The 19,722-nt window shown below is 42.3% G+C and overlaps 1 protein-coding gene across 5 annotated transcripts in view; it reads right to left on the reverse strand.

Annotated features, from left to right (window-relative positions):
- The window catches only part of DIP2C (disco interacting protein 2 homolog C), a 307,964-nt gene that overhangs the window by 122,996 nt on the left and 165,246 nt on the right, over positions 1 to 19,722 (reverse strand). For 3 of the 5 annotated variants that reach the window (XM_032181494.1, XM_032181493.1, XM_032181497.1), the window contains exons 3-4: positions 17,850 to 18,017; positions 7,628 to 7,738 (exon numbers count right to left, since the gene is read on the reverse strand). In XM_032181494.1, the coding sequence (XP_032037385.1) occupies positions 7,628 to 7,738; positions 17,850 to 18,017 (279 nt within the window). The remainder of the gene's footprint in view (positions 1 to 7,627; positions 7,739 to 17,849; positions 18,018 to 19,722) is intronic. The other 2 variants (XM_032181496.1, XM_032181495.1) reach the window with 1 other exon arrangement.

The raw sequence follows: 19,722 nt of genomic DNA on the forward strand, positions 1-19,722 counted from the left end.
GCATAAGCTGTTCAGCCTTTTCCCTGTTGAAGCACAGTGTGGGAAAGGTGGCTCAGGAATGTGAGCTGGGACAGAGCTGTAGTTGGGATGCATTTGTTTTGGCAATATCTCCCCAACTCTCCTATATTAAGATGTCTTTTAAAAGAAGTGCTGAGTGAGCTTGGAAAATGAACTGTTCTCTGCAGTGGTGGGATCTCTGGGGCAGGGGTTGGCAGTCCTCCAAGAACGATGCACTTTTTCTTTCTCATCTTCAGAGGTTAAATGTATGGGGGGAAATTCACCACCAGTGAGTGGAAGAAGGGAGATCCTCACTCCCAAGAGTCAGGGTACCACAACCACCTCCCCAGCAGTATCTTTCCCCTATGAGACCAGCTGAGAGGTGCTATTCCACACATGGTCTTTCTCAAAACGCTCTGTTTCTCAGCTCCCAGCCCTGTGCTCATCCTTTGTGTGCCTTTTAAGCTCTGTCCATGTGGTGCATGTAGCACATGTGCTCTCGTTTGCTGGTCTTTGCTCCAGGATAACGTGCACCCTGAGACACAGGAGCGGTGCAATTTCACCTCCGCTCCTACTTCCCACACCATTTCTGACAGCTGCAAAAATCAGATCTCACTGCTCTCATTTTTCTTAAGCGCTAAAGTTCCTCCGGGCGATGCAAAACACTGGCCATCTTCAAGGCCTCTTGGAGACCCCACGAGAAACGAGGGACTTCATAAACTCAGCCCAACCCATCTGCCATATTCCCATCTCATCAGAGGAGAATTCTACAGCAGAAATCAGAGAGCCAAGAGAGGCTATCTCATTCCTCACACATACATGTGCATTTGAACATACAACATAGCATTCTTTATCACTTAATGATGAAAATTTTAAATTTCTAATTTTTATTGCTGCATACCTTTGTGTGCTGATGTCTTATTTTTTCTGTTTTTTTTTTTTTTTTTTTTTTTTTTCCTTGACCAACGACAGCCGTGGACACTGTGAAAGACAGGCTCTGGCACACAGGGAAGTGGCTGGTTTTCAGCATTGGGATGGAGAACTGAGAATTTTTGCTCTGACACAGGGGCGTCCTTTAGAAAAATGAAGTTGTTAAGGACCTGACTGCTCTTTCTCCATGTATTGAACACCCAGCTGAGGGAAGATAACACACTTGTTCTCTGGAGAGGATTTAAAATAGGTGCTGAAGGTCTCTGCAAGAGAGCTGTTCCCTGAACCATGCCAGCCATGACTGGCTGGAAAACGCAGAACTGATGGAGATTTCTCGCAATCAAGAAAAGCTTTTCTGGTTGAGAGGATCTGCCCAGTTTAATTATGGGGTATTTCACTAAGAACTGCCACCGCAGCAGATGCTGCTGTACTGAGCTGCAGCCTTTATGTGGCAGTAGAGCCAAGCTCTGCTTCAAGCAGCACAGAAAGCCACAGACACTGGGTCAAACTCAAGTAGCAGTATTAATTCAGGGCTACGCTGTGGATAGCTTACAGATCACCACTTTCAGCAGTAGGTCAGCAAGACCATTCCTCTATGAGCAAGATGGCCTGGATGATGGCTCTTAAATAATGGTGGCAGAAGCTCCAGTTTCTCCTGTGAGAGAGTGCAGTGTTAGAAGGAGCAGGTCAGCCAATGTTAACCAGGGAACAGGTCTCTGGTGGCTCTAAGGTGGTCATGTAAAGCCAACATCCTCCATAAAGCTCAGTGCAGGACCGAGTTAGCAGAGTTCATTTACACAATGGTATCTTACATGGTAAGACCATGACAGTCAAGCCATTGAAGTTTCCCACTTGTTTACTCCCTGTTACAATTCCTCCTTCCTTATCTCAGCATACTGTACCAAACCCATGGATATGCAGCTTCCAAAAGAAGCTGAGAAACCTTGTTTCTGAACTGCTTCAAGGAAATGAAGCTGTAGGTGCAACTGTGGCTACATCTACAGGGCCATTACTAACTCAGTATTCTTCATACACTGGGGAGGTGCTGGCCTCTTCTCCCTGATAACCAGCGACAGGATGTGTGGGAATAGCACAAAGCTGCACCAGGAGAGGTTCAGACTGAGCATTTGGAAAAATTTATTCACCAAGAGGGTGGTCCGACACTGGAACAGGCTTCCTGGAGAGGTGGTTGATGCCCCAAGCCTGTCAGTGTTCAAGAGACATTTGGATGATGCCCTCATTAATATGCTTTAACTTTGGTTAGCCCTGAAGTAGTGAGACAGTTGGACTTGAAGATCTTTGAAGGTCCGTTCCAGCTGAACTATTCTATTTCTATTCTGTTTCTAAATCTGTGTCTGATTTTGCAGAGTCACGTAACTTGAGCCAGATCAAGCCAGAAGCCTACATGTATCCTGCAGATAGAGGCAGAAGTCAAGAACAAGTCAATTTTCCCTTGACTGTTTTTTCTCATCTGAAAAGCCACTGGCCAGAAAAGCCTTTTGGCAAAAATTAGTGATCCAACCTACATGAATGTTTGGCTTCAGTGTCAGCTTGAGCCCCCAGGTAGTGTTATAGTACAGGCGTGGGCTAAGGAACAGCAGCTGCTAAGAGGAAAACATCGCCATGTTCTGCGTTTGGCAAACCTTTTCAAACACTGTTTCTGAGTGAGTAAATAGTGATTTTTTTATTTAGTAGTAAATAAAAAATCTTTTTAAAATAACATCAGCTAAACTAGTTGCTGTATTTGTATAAAGTAAATAATATAGCTGAACCCTGCACTGATTTAATTACTGAACTTATGGCATTATCTATTTCTTTAGACATCTGGAAAATGATCAAAGAAGATGGCATCCCAGAACATAATGATTTCAGTATCACTTCCATATATAAAGAAGGAGCAAGGAATTTTTAAAACTATCTGGTTTTAAGAAATTAGACTACATTTCCAATGTAGGTTGAATTCTAAAATCAAATCATCTTAAAACACAGAATGTGCTATGAACATTTACCAAAAACATAGCTTCCATAAAGTCAGAGTCAATTTAATTTAGAATAGAAAAATCATAGAAACCAGGTTTTCAAAATTATAGTGCTAAAAATTCTGTTACAACATTAATGAAATAATAATAATAAAAAAGACTGAAATGGGAAAATAGGTAGGGATTTAAAATGTCACAGTCTGACATTTTCCATAATAAGAGAGCATAAGTTGAAGGTGATATTAGTGGCAGCAATGATTTTGAGTCTCCAAAGAGAGTTCATTAAACAATCTTTGCTGACATCTAAATTTATGTAAAAAGCAAAGGCATGGAAGGAGAGTTGGATGATTTTCAGGGATGTCAGACTTCCAATTAGGAAAACCTTAAAAAGAAGAGACAGAAAAGGACTTTGATCAGAGTTTGAGTAGAGGATTTGTTTTCAGATGTTAATTGAAAAAAATTGTGCAAAAAAAATAAAGAAGGGAAATGTTTTCCTAGAAGTGAATTACTTATTTGTTAAAGACTGCACATTCATTTTGTTTTGGGGCCTTTCCAAGAAGATGTGCCAAATATGATAACAAGCACTGAAACTGGGTAACAGCTAGGATTTAATAATCACAGTATGATCAGAGCAGAGATGCTGAAGTATTAAGCACAGCAAAACAACAGGCTAAACAAAGGCTTCAAACTGAAGCAAATCTGAGTCTGAAGAGAAGACAACCAGAAGCAAATCTGACTTACAATTCTGTAACTGGCAGCAATAGAGTCATGAGACTAAGAAAGAAATGATCTTCTGGTCTCTGAGAGGCAATGCATAGAAGGCGATAGCATAACTCAAAATAGGAGCATTGCATTCCATCTTAGCAAGGCTCTTCAGAAACTAAATGTAAAGATGATGGTTTGATAACTTCTCACAATTGAAATAGAAGTTTACATTTCCCCGTGCTGACATTTGCTATGTACAGTTTCCTTTTGAGTGAATCAATTCTTGGTAGCTGTTCAAACCAATTTGTTGGAGAGCTTGGTGGCTTGCTGAGGAGTCATGTTATATACAGCAGTCAATGCAGGAATTGAAAGCCCTGCCATAAGCCCCCAAAATACCATCAAACTTTCCAGTTTTAACACCAAGGACATTTTCAGAGCTGCAAAGAAGACCTGAATTTACAGCATAATCCTCATTCTCCTCAGATTAGACTCCTCCAGTAACAACAAGCAAGCCTTCATGCTGAATTCCATACTCCTCCTTTCAGCAACACAACTGGTATATTTATTATTTATATATATTATTACAACACTTAGTCCTATTCCTAAACCTTCTGTACTATTCAGTGATCAAACCCAGAATAACATTTTAAATTCCCTAAAGCAGGGATTGTTTGAATAAAGACAATAGCTGGATAGATGGTTAGCAGAGAAGGAAGGCTTTCCACACCCTCACAAGCACATCCAAAACAATGAGGCAGAACTGATCAGCAGGGCAAGCTACACGATCAGCACATCAGCCATGGCTGGGCTCTTCGGAAGGAGAAGGGTTTAGAGTCCCCATAGCAAAGGAGAGTTTGGAAGCATCATGTGAAAGGGGTAATGTACGAGCTTGAAGAGCAGTTCCCAAGTCTGTGTTTCTGAACACATGTAAAAACAGAGGGGTTTGCTCAAAAACATGAGGAGTAGCAGGAGAAGGGTAACAAGAATGAATCAGAAGGAGGCAGAATTCAACACTGACGGGGACTGACAGCTCATATGTAAGATTGGCAGGTGATCTTTTGGCCCTTCCTCTCTAAGCTACTTCCCTAAGCAGAGATAATTAAATTATTCTCTCACACCTTCCCTTTAGGACAGCAGGCAGCGACTGAAAGCAAGAAGCAGCAACAGCAACTCAGAGCGCTCCGTGGGTATCAGAAGAGGCACACAGAGATGTGCGTGATGTCTCCTTGCCCATCCCCAAACTGACTCATCTCTTAGTTTACAAATCGCAAGCACAGCTCCAGCAGACTACTTCCAACACAGTCAGATACAAATGGTTTTAACAGAACTCCTCTGAAGAGTCACATCATGGAGGTTTGATGACCATGGGTTGCACACCCCTGAATTAGACAGTTCCAAGAACAGAATTTCTACCTGCTTAAAAGCACTGTGTAGACAATTTTCAGTATGATGTGGGAGAGGCTTCTAGAAGTTTATATACCAAGGAGTTATTATGCAGATCACACAACCATTATTAAAATAAAAAGAAGTGTTGGCATCTACAGTGTGAACCCCAGGTTTCAAAGAGAAGGGAGTTTTCAGATTTATCAGGATGGTCTGGATATGCATGAAGTTCTTTGCCAACATTTATCATTCAGTTTTGCTTTAAATCAGACCGGTGAGCTTTTTGACTAATGGAATGAATGAGTGATATGGCACAAAAGGGTTAATAAGGAGTTCTCTATAACTTTCCTCTTTTGTCAGAACAATGAGTCTGACCATGTCCAACAAGTTGTGTCTTTCCTCTCAAAGACAACCCAGAGCTTCCAGAGATGGAAGCCCAACAGAGATGTCCTGCCCAACAACCAGTCTCTGGCTTTTAATTCACAGCTTGCGAGCATCCCTCTGCCACTGTGACTGATGGGTGCTGTTGGTCATCACTCCCTTATTCCACAGCTGGAAGAGAGGCAGTGGCAGAAAAAACAGCCTCTGGCCTCTGGCTGTCACCTGAGGATGGCCACTTAGACTGCAGCAGCCCCTGCTGTGACTGAAATAACAGCTGAGCCCACCTGCCCCTCACCCCGTTAAGGTGAGTAACAAGGGCACTTTATGCTTTAAAAGGTAAGATTCAGAGCTCAGTTATGTAGCAAACACTTCCTTTGCTTTGTGATCTGTCTGGAGATCATCCAGCCCAACTCCCTGCTCAAAGCAAGGTCACCTAGAGCAGGTTGCTTCGTGCTGTGTCAGGTTTTGAATACCTCCAAGGATGGAGATGTCACAACCTGTCTGGGCAATCTTTCCTAGGGTGTAATCACTTTTAGATTTTCTTTTTTTCTTATGTTTAAATGGAATTTCTCTTATTTCTTTTTATGACAATTGCGTCTTGTCCTGTCACTGGGTACCACTAAGAATAGTCTTACTCCATGTTCTTTACTGCCCCTATCAGATATTTATACATATGGATAAGATCCCACTGATCCCTCTGTTCCCCAGGCTGAACAATCTCAGTTCTCGCAGCCTCTCTTCATGTGTCAGAGACTCCTTAATCATCTTTGCAGCCCTTTGTTGGACTCCGTATTGCACTGGTACTGGGGAACCCAGCACCTCACATGTGCCTCACCAGTGCGGAGCAGAGAAGGATCACCTCCCTCAGCCTGCTGCCAGCAGTCCTCCTAGTGAAACCTCAGAGGCTGTTGGCCTTCTTTGTCATGACAGCGCATTGCTGACATGTTTACTTTGTTGGTCACTAGGACTTCTCTGCCAAACTGCTTTCCAGCTGGTCAGCTCCCAGCCTGTCTGTGTGAATGGCGTTATTTCTTCCCAGGTGCAGGACTTTGCATTTCCCTTTTTCACACTTCAGAAGATTCCTGTTTTCCCATTCCTCAAGCTTACTGAGGTCCCTCTGAATGGCAGTGCCACCATCTGGTGTGTCAGTCACTCCTCCCAGATTGATATCATCTGCAAATATGTGAAGAGTGCACTCTTATCTCACCATCAAGGTCATTAATTAAGCTATTAAGCAGTGGAGCCAGTATTTATCCAGAGAACACCGCTAGTGACTGGTGTCCAGCTAGACACTGTGCTGCTGATCACAACCCTTTGAGCTCAGCAGTTTAGGCAGTTTTAGGTCCACCTCACTGTCTTCTTATCCTGTCTGTACCTCACCAGTTTGGCAGTGAGGATGCTGTGGGGAACACTGTCAGAAGCCATACTAAAATGAAGGCAGAGAACATTCACTGCTCTTCCCTCAACCTTCAAGGTTGTAGAAATCTATTAGGTTGGTCATCATGGCTTGACCAACCTAACAAGGGAACTTCGTAAGTTCATGCTTACTACTCGTAATCACCTCCTTGTTTTTCATATCTCCCAAAACAGTTTCCAGGATACTTTCTCAGATATCAAGGTGAGGCTAGCTAGTCTGTAGTTTCCCAGATTCTCCTTCTTGCCATTCCCAAAGGCAGGAGTGACACTTGTTTTCAAAGAATCAAGAGTAGCTTCACAATAACATCAGCCTCAGCACTTGTGGGTGCATCCCATCATGTCCTATGGCCCTGTACAAGTCCAGTTTGTGTAAGCATTCCCTGTCCTAATCCCCTTTCACAGAGGATAGGTTTTCATTCCTCAAGACTTTCCCACTGGTCTCTGGGGCTTTAGATTCCTCTAGGCAAGTCTTACCAGTAAAGACCAAGGCAAAAAAGACATAAAGTATCAGGGCCTTCCATGTCCTTTGTCACCCAGTCCTCTACCTCATTCAGCAGTGGGCATACGTGCTCCCCACTCTTCCTTTTGCTACTTGAAGGCCCATGGAAACCCTTCTTGTTACCTTCACATTCTTTGCCAGATGCAATTCCAGATGTGCTTTGGCTTTGCAACTCCACCCCTATACACTGGGACAGTGTCTCTGCATTTGTACAATGATTTTTTCCCATGTGTAGGTATTATAAAAGTTTACAACAGAATTCTTTTAAACAAGGCAAAGCAAAGAACCAGCCGTTTCTATTTTTCACTCCAATTCTCTGGTCTTCGGTTCTACTTACCCGATCTGTAGCGCTCATCCCGTGACCCTGAGGACCTGCGACGGTGATATCGAGAGGAAGAGGACGGAGTAACAGGAGTTCGACGTTCTTGTGGTAATGCCTGGTCCACCCCTGCATTAATAAAAAAATTAAAAAATGTATCATCCTCATGGAATTCCAGAACCTTAACAGTGAGGAGGAGCTCAGACTACACTAGAAGTAAAAAATGACTATTCAGTGGCTAAACCAGGTCATGTCAATTGATTAAACAGTACTTGCCACTGCTCAGCCCTTCTGGTGTGCTTATATCCCTGGTTCTCTAATAAGATAAGCTTTATCCAAGATCATACACTACATAAGAAGAGCACACAGCCTGTAAGTTTAGGGAGGATTTTCTTCCAAGCAGGTGACCTTTCAAGAAGTAGTATTCAGGAAATATTTTAATATGCTAATAAAGGCAGACACTATTGCAATGGATCTCGAAGCTTTCCTGCAAAATGGTTAAAAACATTTCCTAAGATTTAGCCAGTGTGTATAATAAATATTTCTCTAAAACCTCATCCACTTAGACAGTATCAGTTGGTGACAACATAATATTAACCTATGCAAATTACATCCTTGTTGGAAAGAGTACTATTCAATATCTATGGGCATTTTCAGCTACCAAGGGCCAGAAAGTAAGCAATGACTGTTCTAAAAACGAGCTGAAATAGTAATCTCTTCTGGCAAAACAATTAAAATAACTCAGCCTCATTATATATACCTACAGCAACTCTGCATGTCAGGTCTAAACAGCCAGTATGTAAGATTCAAACTTTGTATTCATTCCTTTTCCTTATTTTTTTTTAATAGATATTTTCTTGAAGGCTTCTTCGAAGATAGTAGTGCTATAACTGCAGCAACATATATAAACACTTCCAGAAACTAATTTTCCTTCACAACTTCCCGAGAAAAGTGAAGTGAGTTACTTAAGCAGGACAATTCAAACAAACAATAGGAAAAGAAAGCAAACATAAATCTGTAATAGTGGCATAATATGCCACCCTGTTCTCTCACAGAAGAACCTGGGTAAACAAACACAGTAAGCAGTGCTTACAGCGTAGGTCTAATGAAGCAGAGCACTAGGCACTATGATTCACAAAGAAAAAAAAATAATAAAAACAAAAACAAGAGACCATAAAGAAATTAAATTAATTCTTTTGCCTTTTATTTTCTGCCTATAAAAAGAAGTTACACACCACGTATTAACTGTAGGGACAGAATTAAAAATGGCTCCTGTACTTAGGGTTGATGGTAGGAAATATCTGTTAAAACTACTTAATTAAATTATTAATAATTAAGTTCAAATGAATGATTAAAAAATTGAAATTGGATTCAACAAAACAATGCTTGGGAAATATGTTCATATTTTTCTACTAAAACCCAATGTAAAAACTTTACTATTTCTCAATTGTTCAATGCATGATTGTTGGGGTTGGATATGAGTTGGAAACAAAAATTTTTAGGTAGAATATAGACCAACAAAAATGTTACGTTGTTATGTTGACTTCAATGAATCTTAATTGTTTCAATGGACTATTTTAAAAGCATTTTTTTAAAGTTGGCTTCGTACACTTATTTCTTTGTGGTGCAGAAACAGAACTGAGAATACAGCTTCTCTCAAATCTTTAGGATATCAGAAGTGTTAAGTCTGCCTTGATTCTGTGGAGAAATACCTGGTTAGCTAGAAAATGTACTTGGAGTAAAATCTCATAGGTGCACAGAAGACAGAGTGAATCCATAAATTTTCTTTTACTCAGACTGCAATTAATAATTCACACTCTTAATTCAAAGAAAATGTCTTCATTGAACTGCTCTGTCTCCATACTACAGTACTGTGTAATTTCACTACAGTAATCTGCAATTTCACTTTAAGTGCAATTTCACTTCAAGTCTTTATATTCTTGAAAGTGTGTGAACGTAACTTCTCAACACTGAAATAGAAGAAATCTAGAAATCTTTTTTTTTTTTTTTTTTTTCTCCTGAATTTTCTCCTTATTTGTACACTTGCTGTTTTTCTTTCTTTACTGGGTCACCCTGAAACCACCAATATAACACTAACAACAAACATTAAAATTACCAGTTAAACTAATCTTGATTGAAAATGTTCACAAAATTATTCTTCAGTCTGTACAAGATTGTACCCACAACTCCATCCTTATCCATATTGCCAGTCTTATCGTACAGCAATAAGATACTTTCTGAAAATCACATATACTTAGAAAAATCCTGAAAAAAAAACATAGCCAAAAATATGCACCTACATTTGTTACAGGGTTTCGGTGAAGAAAGCAGTGCCACAACTTCATGTGGCAAACTGCTTGTGTAGGGCAATGGCATGAGGACAAGAGCATACAAAAATCAGTTTGGCATTGCTATTAAGTACAGCATGCCTATAGAGAAAAAGGGGATTCAATGCATCCTTCCAACAAGAAAACTGCAGGCCTTAGAAATGCTGAGGGGATTTAAATTGTGAGGAAAAGCATTGGGGATATGCACAACTGTAGCAGTCAGAGCTTTCAGGTAGACCTGAGAACCGTTGAGCAAAATACATCGAGGCCTTTGTCCTCCTTCTGCTGCCATTTGGCTACAGGACCCCTCAGCTGCCTCAGGCAGTGCACAAAGCCCTTTCCAAAGCCCTTTTGCACCTCCCAGGGAAGGCAGGGCATGCAGGGTAGGTGCAGGCTCTGGGTCTGGCACTGCAGCAGGCAGCAGGAAGCCGGCTGGGTACCACCATAGGCCAAGCTGCTCCGGGGTAGGCTGCCCTTCCCTCCTCCAGCTCCTCACAGAGACTTGTCCTTGCTACAGGCACAGAAATCTCCCATCTAATCTTAAAATGCAGATACTTTACATTAGTTTACCTCCCTCCTACTTTGTATGCATGTAGTATATTTTTTAAGTGAGTGTCTTCTGATACAATCAGTGACAGGGAGTCAGTTTCCTTGACAGGAAAGAGACAGCCCCAACATCACACAGAATCACACAGAACTGTCTAGGCTGTAAGAGACCTCAAGATCATCGAGTCCAACCTCTGACCTAACACTAACAAGTCCTCCACTAAACCACATAACTACGTTCAACATCTAAATGTCTTTTAAAGACCTCCAGGGATGGTGACTCCACCACTTATCCTATGCTGGTATTCATTTAAGGCCACAGCGAACTTCATGAGAGTAACAAATACCTTCTGCTTTTGTGAGGTCTGCGGATCATTTGGTGACTTTACTTCCCACTTTCCCATAAACACAAAACAAGCAAATAAACCTCGAGCCAAACACAGAGCCAGACGTGTACGTGGTTCTCCGATTTACCCAAGTTAACCCTGCAGTGACAGGTAGAAGCTCTGCATCAGCCACCTGCGGGGAGAAACCTCTCTTTGTGCTGAATTCCCTGACGTGAGAAAACACAGAGCACTTGGAGAGACAGTAAGAAACCTGGTGATGGCTCCTTACTGAAAGGGCTGGAGCAGGACCTTGGGGACCCGCACCTTCTCTGTCCTGTACCAGCACTGCCGATGGTGCAAGACAAGGTACGCAACAGCCAGAACCTCCACGCTGCCATTTCTGAGTGATAGGTAGGAGTGAAAGCCACACAGACTAATGAATACCATGAAGTCAGTGAAGTGCTGCCAGAAATAGCGAAACAGGGTTAACAGCAGACCTGCTCACCTCCGTGAAGGCTCTGGCAGTACAGTGCAGTAACAAGCATCCTCTTTTCACTTGGAATTCTGAACATAACTAAAACCCCTAAAGTGATGGCTTTCACAGCCAGCACACAGGTTCGGTGAGTTAAGCGCTAATGCTTGTTGAAGTACAGCTTCAACAAAATGTGTTTGGGGATCAGTGGAAGTGGTGGCGTAATGGGCTTTGAGAATTCACACTTGGATCGATTCCTAAATTCAAGGAGGCAGCAGAGCAATGAATGACTTTCATTAAAGAAAGGACGGTGTCACTCCAGTGCCCTGTAGACAGACACAATCCCAGTCACTGTCAAACTAGCATCATTCTTAATAATGCCATAGTTCTCTGCAGTCTTGTGGATAGCAGGACTTTGAAAAGTAAGTATAATTAGCACCACTGAAAGAATCATTACTAGTTACGAAGAATTTCAGCAAAATATATAGTAAAAACACATGCCTGGAACACAGTTATTTTACATACAAGGATGAGAAGTCAGTGCTTTGTGCTCATCACACTACATATAAGCATTAGAAGGTGCACTGGAGCTAACAGCCATGCTCTTAATGTAACTATTAGTTCATTTATCTAATGCTGCTAATGTGGGATTCAGCTTGCAGATTAAGACACCTATATTTAGGTGTCTACAAGAAGGTGCTTAAGCTAAGCTCCCATTTTGAAAAAGAGACCTAGACCAGGATATAGGACTCTAAACAGAGGTGTCCAATGTCTTTTTAGATGTAGAGTATGATACCTGCCTTGATCAGGATGGCTTGTGTCCCCTTTGAGTTGTTTTCTATGTGCTCACTGTACAGATGTCTCTTCTACTTTAGGAAATCTTGAGCAGTATGAGACACTTATGTTCAGGCAACTCAGCAAGCCCAGGGGAGCCTGAAAAGCTGTGCAGGGGGTCAGTGGAAGTATCTATCTGCTTTCGAATAAGCTGAACAGCTCTCTGGGTTTCATCAACTGAATTAACTGTGTCTCTTCACTTAAGAATGGGAGTTTAAACACCAGGTTCATATGCAGACAGCTTAATGCAGATATATCAATCTGTAAATCCTAATATGCAAGCTGTATCCCATCTTTGCTGCATTTAGCTAAAAATGCAAGAGCCCCAGTAAAGCTATTTAGTATTTACTATTGCAAGCTGGATAATTTTAGTTGTATGCACAGAACTGTCAGCTGAAAACAGGCTTCATTCATCTCCTTCCTTCATTTTTTTTGCCTTCACCTTTATGTTCCTCTCTCCCAGCCTTTACTGCTTTTGTAGTTGAATTGTGTTGCTGTGTTTCAGCAACGTGGCAATAACTGCATTGCCCTCTCCAACAGAGGACAATTGTTTCCTCAGTGACAGCTGCCAAGTTGGTTTGATGCATCTCTTATTCCTATGACTGTGTCAAAAATTTGAATCTAAAAATGCTGAAATGTCTAATTGACAACAAAGAGAAGGCATTCTTAGACACAGGCTACTTTCACTGTTTTAAAACTAAATTACAGTGTATGACCTCAGGAGAAAAAGCTGTAGAGTAAACCCAGCAACTCCAGGGCTGGTGGGAAGGAAGGCAAACAGAATTTGCAGTGCAGTTTTAAGAACAGTATTTACATTCAGTTCAAACTTCCCTGAGCTTCTATGCAATGGCTGCTGGCTCTGCTTTAAAAGCAAAGCCCAGGGATGAACACACCATGTATTTTGTAAATAGGTTAAATGTCACACCACGGAACTTGTTACTTAGCGTGGCGCTTCACTCTTCCCACCAGATATAAGTAATAAATTCACTGGATCCAACCGGTCCAAAGGAGATTTAAAAGGTGATGCTCCTAACCAGACAACTAGGGAGGGGGAGCCACTTTTTACTACATAAACCTGGAGAAGATGTAATTTCTGATTAGATGTGTTTCATTAAAAATCTTTCCTTCACAGGTGATCTTTGACACTTATTCTTGCACTTGGTTCTAATTTCAAACAATGCACGTACTTCAAATTTATCTTCTTCTTTCCTTATTACAATCTTGAGCTTGCCTTCCAGCATTTCCTCCTAAGTGTTAAGCCTTCGGTTCAAACTTAGCAGGGCTAAGAGAATCATAGAATCATACATAGAATGGGTTGGGTTGGAAGGGACCTTAAACCCACCTAGTTCCAAGCCCCCTTCCATGGGCACGGACACCTCCCACCAGCCCAGGCTGCCCCCAGCCCCATCCAGCCTGGCCTCAAACAGGGATGGGGCAGCCACAGCTTCACTGTGCAACCTCTTCCAGTGCCTCACCACCTTCACAGTAAAGAATTTCTTCCTTATATCTAACCTAAAGCTACCCCTTTCAGTTTAAAGCCGTTACTCCTTGTCCTATCACTACATTCCTGATAAAGAGCTCCTCCCCACCTTTCCTGCCGGCCCCCTTCAGGTACTGGCAGGCTGCTGTAAGGTCTCTGTGGAGCCTTCACTTCTCCCGGCTGAACAACCCCAATTCCCTCTGTCTTTGTGGCAGAGGTGCTTCGGACCTCTTGATCATCTTCTCAGCCTCCTCTGGACTTGCTCTAAATATGTTTTCAATGTTTCTAATGTTTTCCTTTTTTTCCTCAATCTCTTAGAGATGGTGGACATCACGTTACTGCTCCAATTCACACATGATCATTTTTGTCTAGGTAGTCCCAAAGCTTCAGTGTTAGATTTGAAGATATTTTTAGGAGAATATAAAGCAAGAGACTACCTATCCACATGGCAAACACATACACCAATGTGCCGGTCAACTTACACCGCCAGCAGTTTAGCATCCTTCTTTCAGCTTGCAACAACAGGACTTGCAGCAGACCTGCCCATTCAGACAGTGCCGTGAATTCCAGCAGTTTTGCATTTTGACAGCTGCACCAAGCTCTTCACATGTTTCCACTTGCTCCTTCTCTTTCAGCATACACAAGCTTTGTTTCAAGGACTGCAATGGTGCATTTCTTTTCTACCTACCATTGCTCGCCCCTGACTGAACCATCTTCTCTTACCCATTTGTCAGATTTTCAGACAATCATCTTGATATCTGGTCCTTATGTTTCACAGATGCTCCCCATGCACACCAACAGATATTTCATTGAAATTCTTCAAATTATTGTAGAAAGATTCTGACTCTGATCTGTACTAAAAATATCCTCCCTCCAAAAATCCATCATGCTGAGTGCTGAAACCATCACCAACATCCACAGCTGATACACTGGCTGATTTCATCATCTACTCATTCCTTCCCTGACACCCATTCTTTGTCTCATTAACAGACAAATTCCTTCCTTTGAAGGAAGATACCTTTTTCTCTGTGTTTGAGCAGGCTTTGATGTTATGAGGTCTTACTGCAGGATAGGAAACAGAGGTGCCATCATAAAACAAAGGCTGCTTAAAATAATAAATGGTCTCTGAGTTAGTATGGCAAAAGCAAAGCAGTAACACAACTTCCACAGATGGTAACCAAGAAGTAATTCCCAGATGCTCTTAGAACGCCCTTTTTTAACCAAACCGCAAGGCATTTACCCATTCAAACCAAAACACTTTCTAAAGCAAGACTTACTAACCTCTTATCTATATGCCATGGCTTCCCATCTGTAAAACATCTTCATATTGTTTTCAGAAACGTGGCCATGAGTTGTACAATGCTCACGCCTTGCAACGGGACCCATGTTCTTAGCCTGCATCTATGCTTTGAAATGTTCCGTCATGGTTATTCTTTGCTAGGATCTTTGTGAATTAGGAAGGCAGATGTGACAGGAATATTTCTTATTGTTAATAAAGTGAATACATGAGGGATTTTTTTTTTTCAATTCTAGAATCAAGCTTTGTTTAAACATTTCCTTGCAATCTTTGCAATCCAAATAATGTTGCAATCCAAATAATGTCTGGGGAAGAGAAAATGAAATTGTAATCACCCAGTTTACTTTCAGTGCCCGAAGGGCTAGCAGCAGGAATAGTTGAAAGCAAATGGATGCACACATATGCGTGGAAAAGTATGCAAATGTATGCACACATTACAGATATACATAAATTTGTCGTGTTAATAACAGAGGATACAGAAATTGGTTCCTGTAATTCTGTAGAAAATTGTTTCATAAGGTAAAGGCATCTTCTGTGGGAAGGTGTTATCTGCTCCGCACTGCATGGCTTGAAATTTCCTCCCTGCACCAGTGCTGTTGGGGCTCCAGCAGCAGGAGCCCCAGTGTTGTGTCTCTAGGCCTGCAAAAGGAGCAGCAGGTGCCTTTTAAGCGCTGCATCTCACAGGTTTATTAGCCATAATAAATAGAGCACTGGTGACTGGTCTACACGGTTACGCTACAAATAGAGCTATGTTGGTGGTACCAACGATGGGGAATTACGGAAAGTAATCCAGTGTAGACACAGCACTTGATTAAGAGAGAATGAACCACCCATGTCTAAGCTGTTAGAAGCAAAGCTTAATTGATAACAACATCGTCTCTCTGTTCTGTGAATGAATAATCAAATTCCCTGGCAAAAGAATGCAAGCAAATTGGGCAAAAACACAGCTTATAGGGGATGCAGGTAATTTAGTTATTTTTCTTCTAGTGAGGGTTTCTCCTAATAGCACGCATGCAGCTGTCTACATGTTATCGTACCCAGAACTGACTGATCTAATCAAGACAATCTAAGAAAAGCCTTCTGAAATGAATGCCTGTTTAAGTGGTTATTCTTTCAGCTCTCGGCTGTCAGGGCTCCTCTGCAGAGGCAGCAAGAGAAAGGTCACAGCACAAGAGAGATCAGGAAGCATGTGCAGATATAAAGGTCCAGATTCACTATTATTTTTAGATGTCTGACAGACGGACACGCTAAGAAAAGAAAAATTACTCTGCGCACAGAACCTCTCCAGCTACAAACTGACATCCTGGAGAAAGAGCTTTGAGGAAACAAAGCTGTAATTCGGGCTCCCTAAGTTAAAGCAGGTGGGAATTTAATGGAAAAGCAAAAGGGGGCTCCCCCTATCCCTCCTCCCATTAACACTGCCAAATGCAGCATATCCGTTCCGGATTTCTGAATGTTCAACAGCCTGGCTGGAACGGTACAAATGTCCTTTGCATATGTGCAGCCTGTGCAGCATCTGGATGTGTCAGACCTATTGTGCATGCACCGCGGAGCCAACTTGCAGATGTGCAGTGGACCCAGCAAGTCCCCCATGTGTCAGGCTCCCTGCGCATTTGCTGGGTAGCATATGTGACAACACACTCCCTGGGATTTTCTTGTCCAAAATAGAAACCCTAAGAGTGCACTCCCACATCACCTGATGGAGTATCAACCACATGGCTGCACATTTTCCCCTTTTGGATTAGGATTATACCGATTCCTGAAAAGTAAGTGCTCTCCACTTCTAGCGTGATAGCATCCCAATAAGCACAACCAAAAGAACTCTGTTACACAGTTGTATGTATGTGCTTTTATGTAGGTATGTAGCCAATGCTTCTACTGCCTCCATTTAGCACTTAAATGGCTTTATATAATTAATTCGGTTAAAACCGAAATTCCAATTTAAATTTAATCATTTCCATTTTATGGAAAACTCAGGCGGAGGAAGATAACAGTGTCAGACAGAGGGAACATGACTTAGCGCAGCCCCGTGTAAGAGGAGAAACACGAGCAATGCAATCAGGTTGTGATGTAGATTTCCTCTAGAGTATAATAGCAAATTTGTTTGAAAATGAGAAGGGTATGGGTGTCTCAAAGGGATCAATTTCACAGGTTTGCCTTACCCTGACAGAACAGCAAATCCCACGGTCCTTCTAGCCAGCTTACACTGTGTCTGGGCTGCCTTGTGGGAGCATGGACAAGCACACAGCGAAGAGCCCATGTGTCCACATGGCTTGCAAGAGAAAACCTGTTGTCTTGGGGGCCTGTGAACCCTCTGCAGCCTTCCTACAAACCCAGGGAGCAGGAACAGACCGTCTGCGTGCCACCAGCCACAGGACATCCCCAGAAGGCAAGATATGGCCTGGGTCATGCCTCGCCTGTCTGCGCTGCGGATGTGTAGCCCCAAGGAAGTTCTTCCACCGGTCTGCTCTACCAGCCTGATGCCTGCTCCTACTTGATCTGCTTCTGAAGGGTCTGGATGCAAGCTGAGTTTCAGCAATGGTCTCTACTTGAAAACAGCACGGAATTAGGGGTGCTTAGACTTTTACAGCTTCCTCCTGATCCTGATGGGCTTGGACCCCTCCAGAGCTCTGTAAAAAGGCAGTGCCAGAAAGGGAATTAGAAACACGTGCCTTCCTGTGTTTCAGCAGCATACTGTATGAAACCTCTTCCAAAGGATCCATGGCATGGATGCTATACATTAACGTGTTCATGTTACTACAATTGGTGATTCCTTCTCCCTGTCACCCCGCTCTCAGGCAGACCTCAGTTGGTTACAACCTTCCAGACACGGCCGTCCTGCCTTGTCACGGGCAGCTCCTCGTCTACCTTATTGATGCAGGTGTCTACCAGAGGCTTCCAGTTGAGGCACACTTACAGACAGGTACGGACTGGAAAAGACGCATTCATGGTGCTCACCAAAACGAAAATAAAAGAGAGGCCGGTTTCCTGCCGTGCTGGCTGCTCTCTCTCTAGCGGCCGCTTCCCGGATGTCACAGACACCAATGTTGGCAGTGCGGAGCATTCTTCTGGCAGCTCCTTCACTGTGTTGCAGTCTACACCGTACTGCGGCAGCTCCATTCGCTGCTGTAACAAGTTGAAAAAAACTAATTAATTCACGTTTAGTTTTTTTACATTTGTTACAGCAACGAATGGAGCTGCTGCCCCCATGCAGTACAGCACACACGCACACGCACGCACAGACACTACAGGACACTCACGGAGCCAATGGGGTCAATGTTCCACTCTGCCAACGTTGGCGTTAGTAATGTTAGCAAAGGTGCAGCGAGAGGACTGGCTGTCCAAACAGAGGGGAACTGCCTTTGGATTTCCTTTAGTTTCTTGAGTGCAGTCACAGAATGCAAATCCCAGCCCTTCCCCGATGCCTTCGATCCCAGCAGAAGAGCTGTGCCCATTTCCATACTGTTTGAAAATCTCTCTAAAACTTCTCTTCCTCTTTAATAGCAAGATCTAAGACCAAAGCTTCTAAGTTCTTGCAGTTCCCCAGTAAAAACAGATTACAACAAAGAATCAAATTACTAATTTGGTCATCTGCGTGATTGCTCAGATATTAACAGAGGCTTATAAAAGGCAGCATCTGTGTGGCTATCCTAATTCTTCTTGGAAAGGATTCATCTCCCCCTTCCTGGTGAGCAGGGACCTCAAGCCATTCAGGTGAGGAAGGTCTTAGAAGGAAAATACCAAATTGCACTGTTTCAGGTTTTGTCCAAGAGGTAACACAACAAAACAAACAAAAACTACAAAGACAGCAAAGACCAAGCACAAATAATATCCGTTTCTGGAAGAAAATACTTAAATACAGTTGAAGCTAATGTCTTTGGCCATCAGCTAAATGATTGAGCTTGATGGATGTGCAAGAAAACAGCAGACAATATTTCAAAATTCCTTTCCTCTCCATCCTATCATAATCTTCCTTCACTCATCAACGTCTCATATTCCCAGTGCAGGATTTCCTGGGAACTGGTAAACACTCACCTTATTTCTTCCCATCTTTAAAATAGCACTAGATCAGCTACATCCTTAGTCATGACCTCTTCAAATTATTGAATGGATCCCACTATTGGACTGATTTATGTAGCGCTCTCTGCTTGCCTTTACACTGGAAAGCTTTAGCATCGTACCAGAGACCTTGAAAAATAAACCTTGGAGGGTTGTCCTCCTTCTCTCTTTCATCATTACATGCATGATGAATCCTCAGCAGTTTGAGACAAGGCTACAGTTTGACCAAAAGACTATGAGCTCTCTGGACAAAGCTGTATTTTCTTCCGTGAAGGAAAAAAGGTAAAACTAACTGTATAAACAAACAGTGGTACCAACCACACCACTGCATGGAGGATTACAAGGAGGTAACACTCTCCTAATAACACAGTTTATCTAAGTGTGTACCATGAGAACATACTGTGAAGACTACCGTATGTCTGAGAGTTTGGTCAGACTAATGAGTAACCAGAAATCTAATAATTACATCTCTGGGATTGTAGCTTTGTTGATTGGATTTATTTCTTTCTGTTACGGCTCACAATGGTTATGAAACTTCACAGTCACCCTCAAATCAGACATTGCTACTTCAGAAAAAAAAAAAAAAAAAAAGATGTGTCTGTAATACCCATCTCTTTTGTGGAATTTCCATCAGTGGAGAAGACCAAGTGAAATCCAAAGGCACCAAAATACCATTCTGCTATGGAGCTAGCTAATATGTATGTACCTGAAGAAGAGAACACAAGGCAGTACCTCTACACACAGATAGTTTAAATAGAAAACTATCAACACC

This window comes from Aythya fuligula, chromosome 2 (assembly GCF_009819795.1).
Source record: "Aythya fuligula isolate bAytFul2 chromosome 2, bAytFul2.pri, whole genome shotgun sequence".
In the NCBI taxonomy this organism is placed as follows: Eukaryota; Metazoa; Chordata; class Aves; order Anseriformes; family Anatidae; genus Aythya; species Aythya fuligula.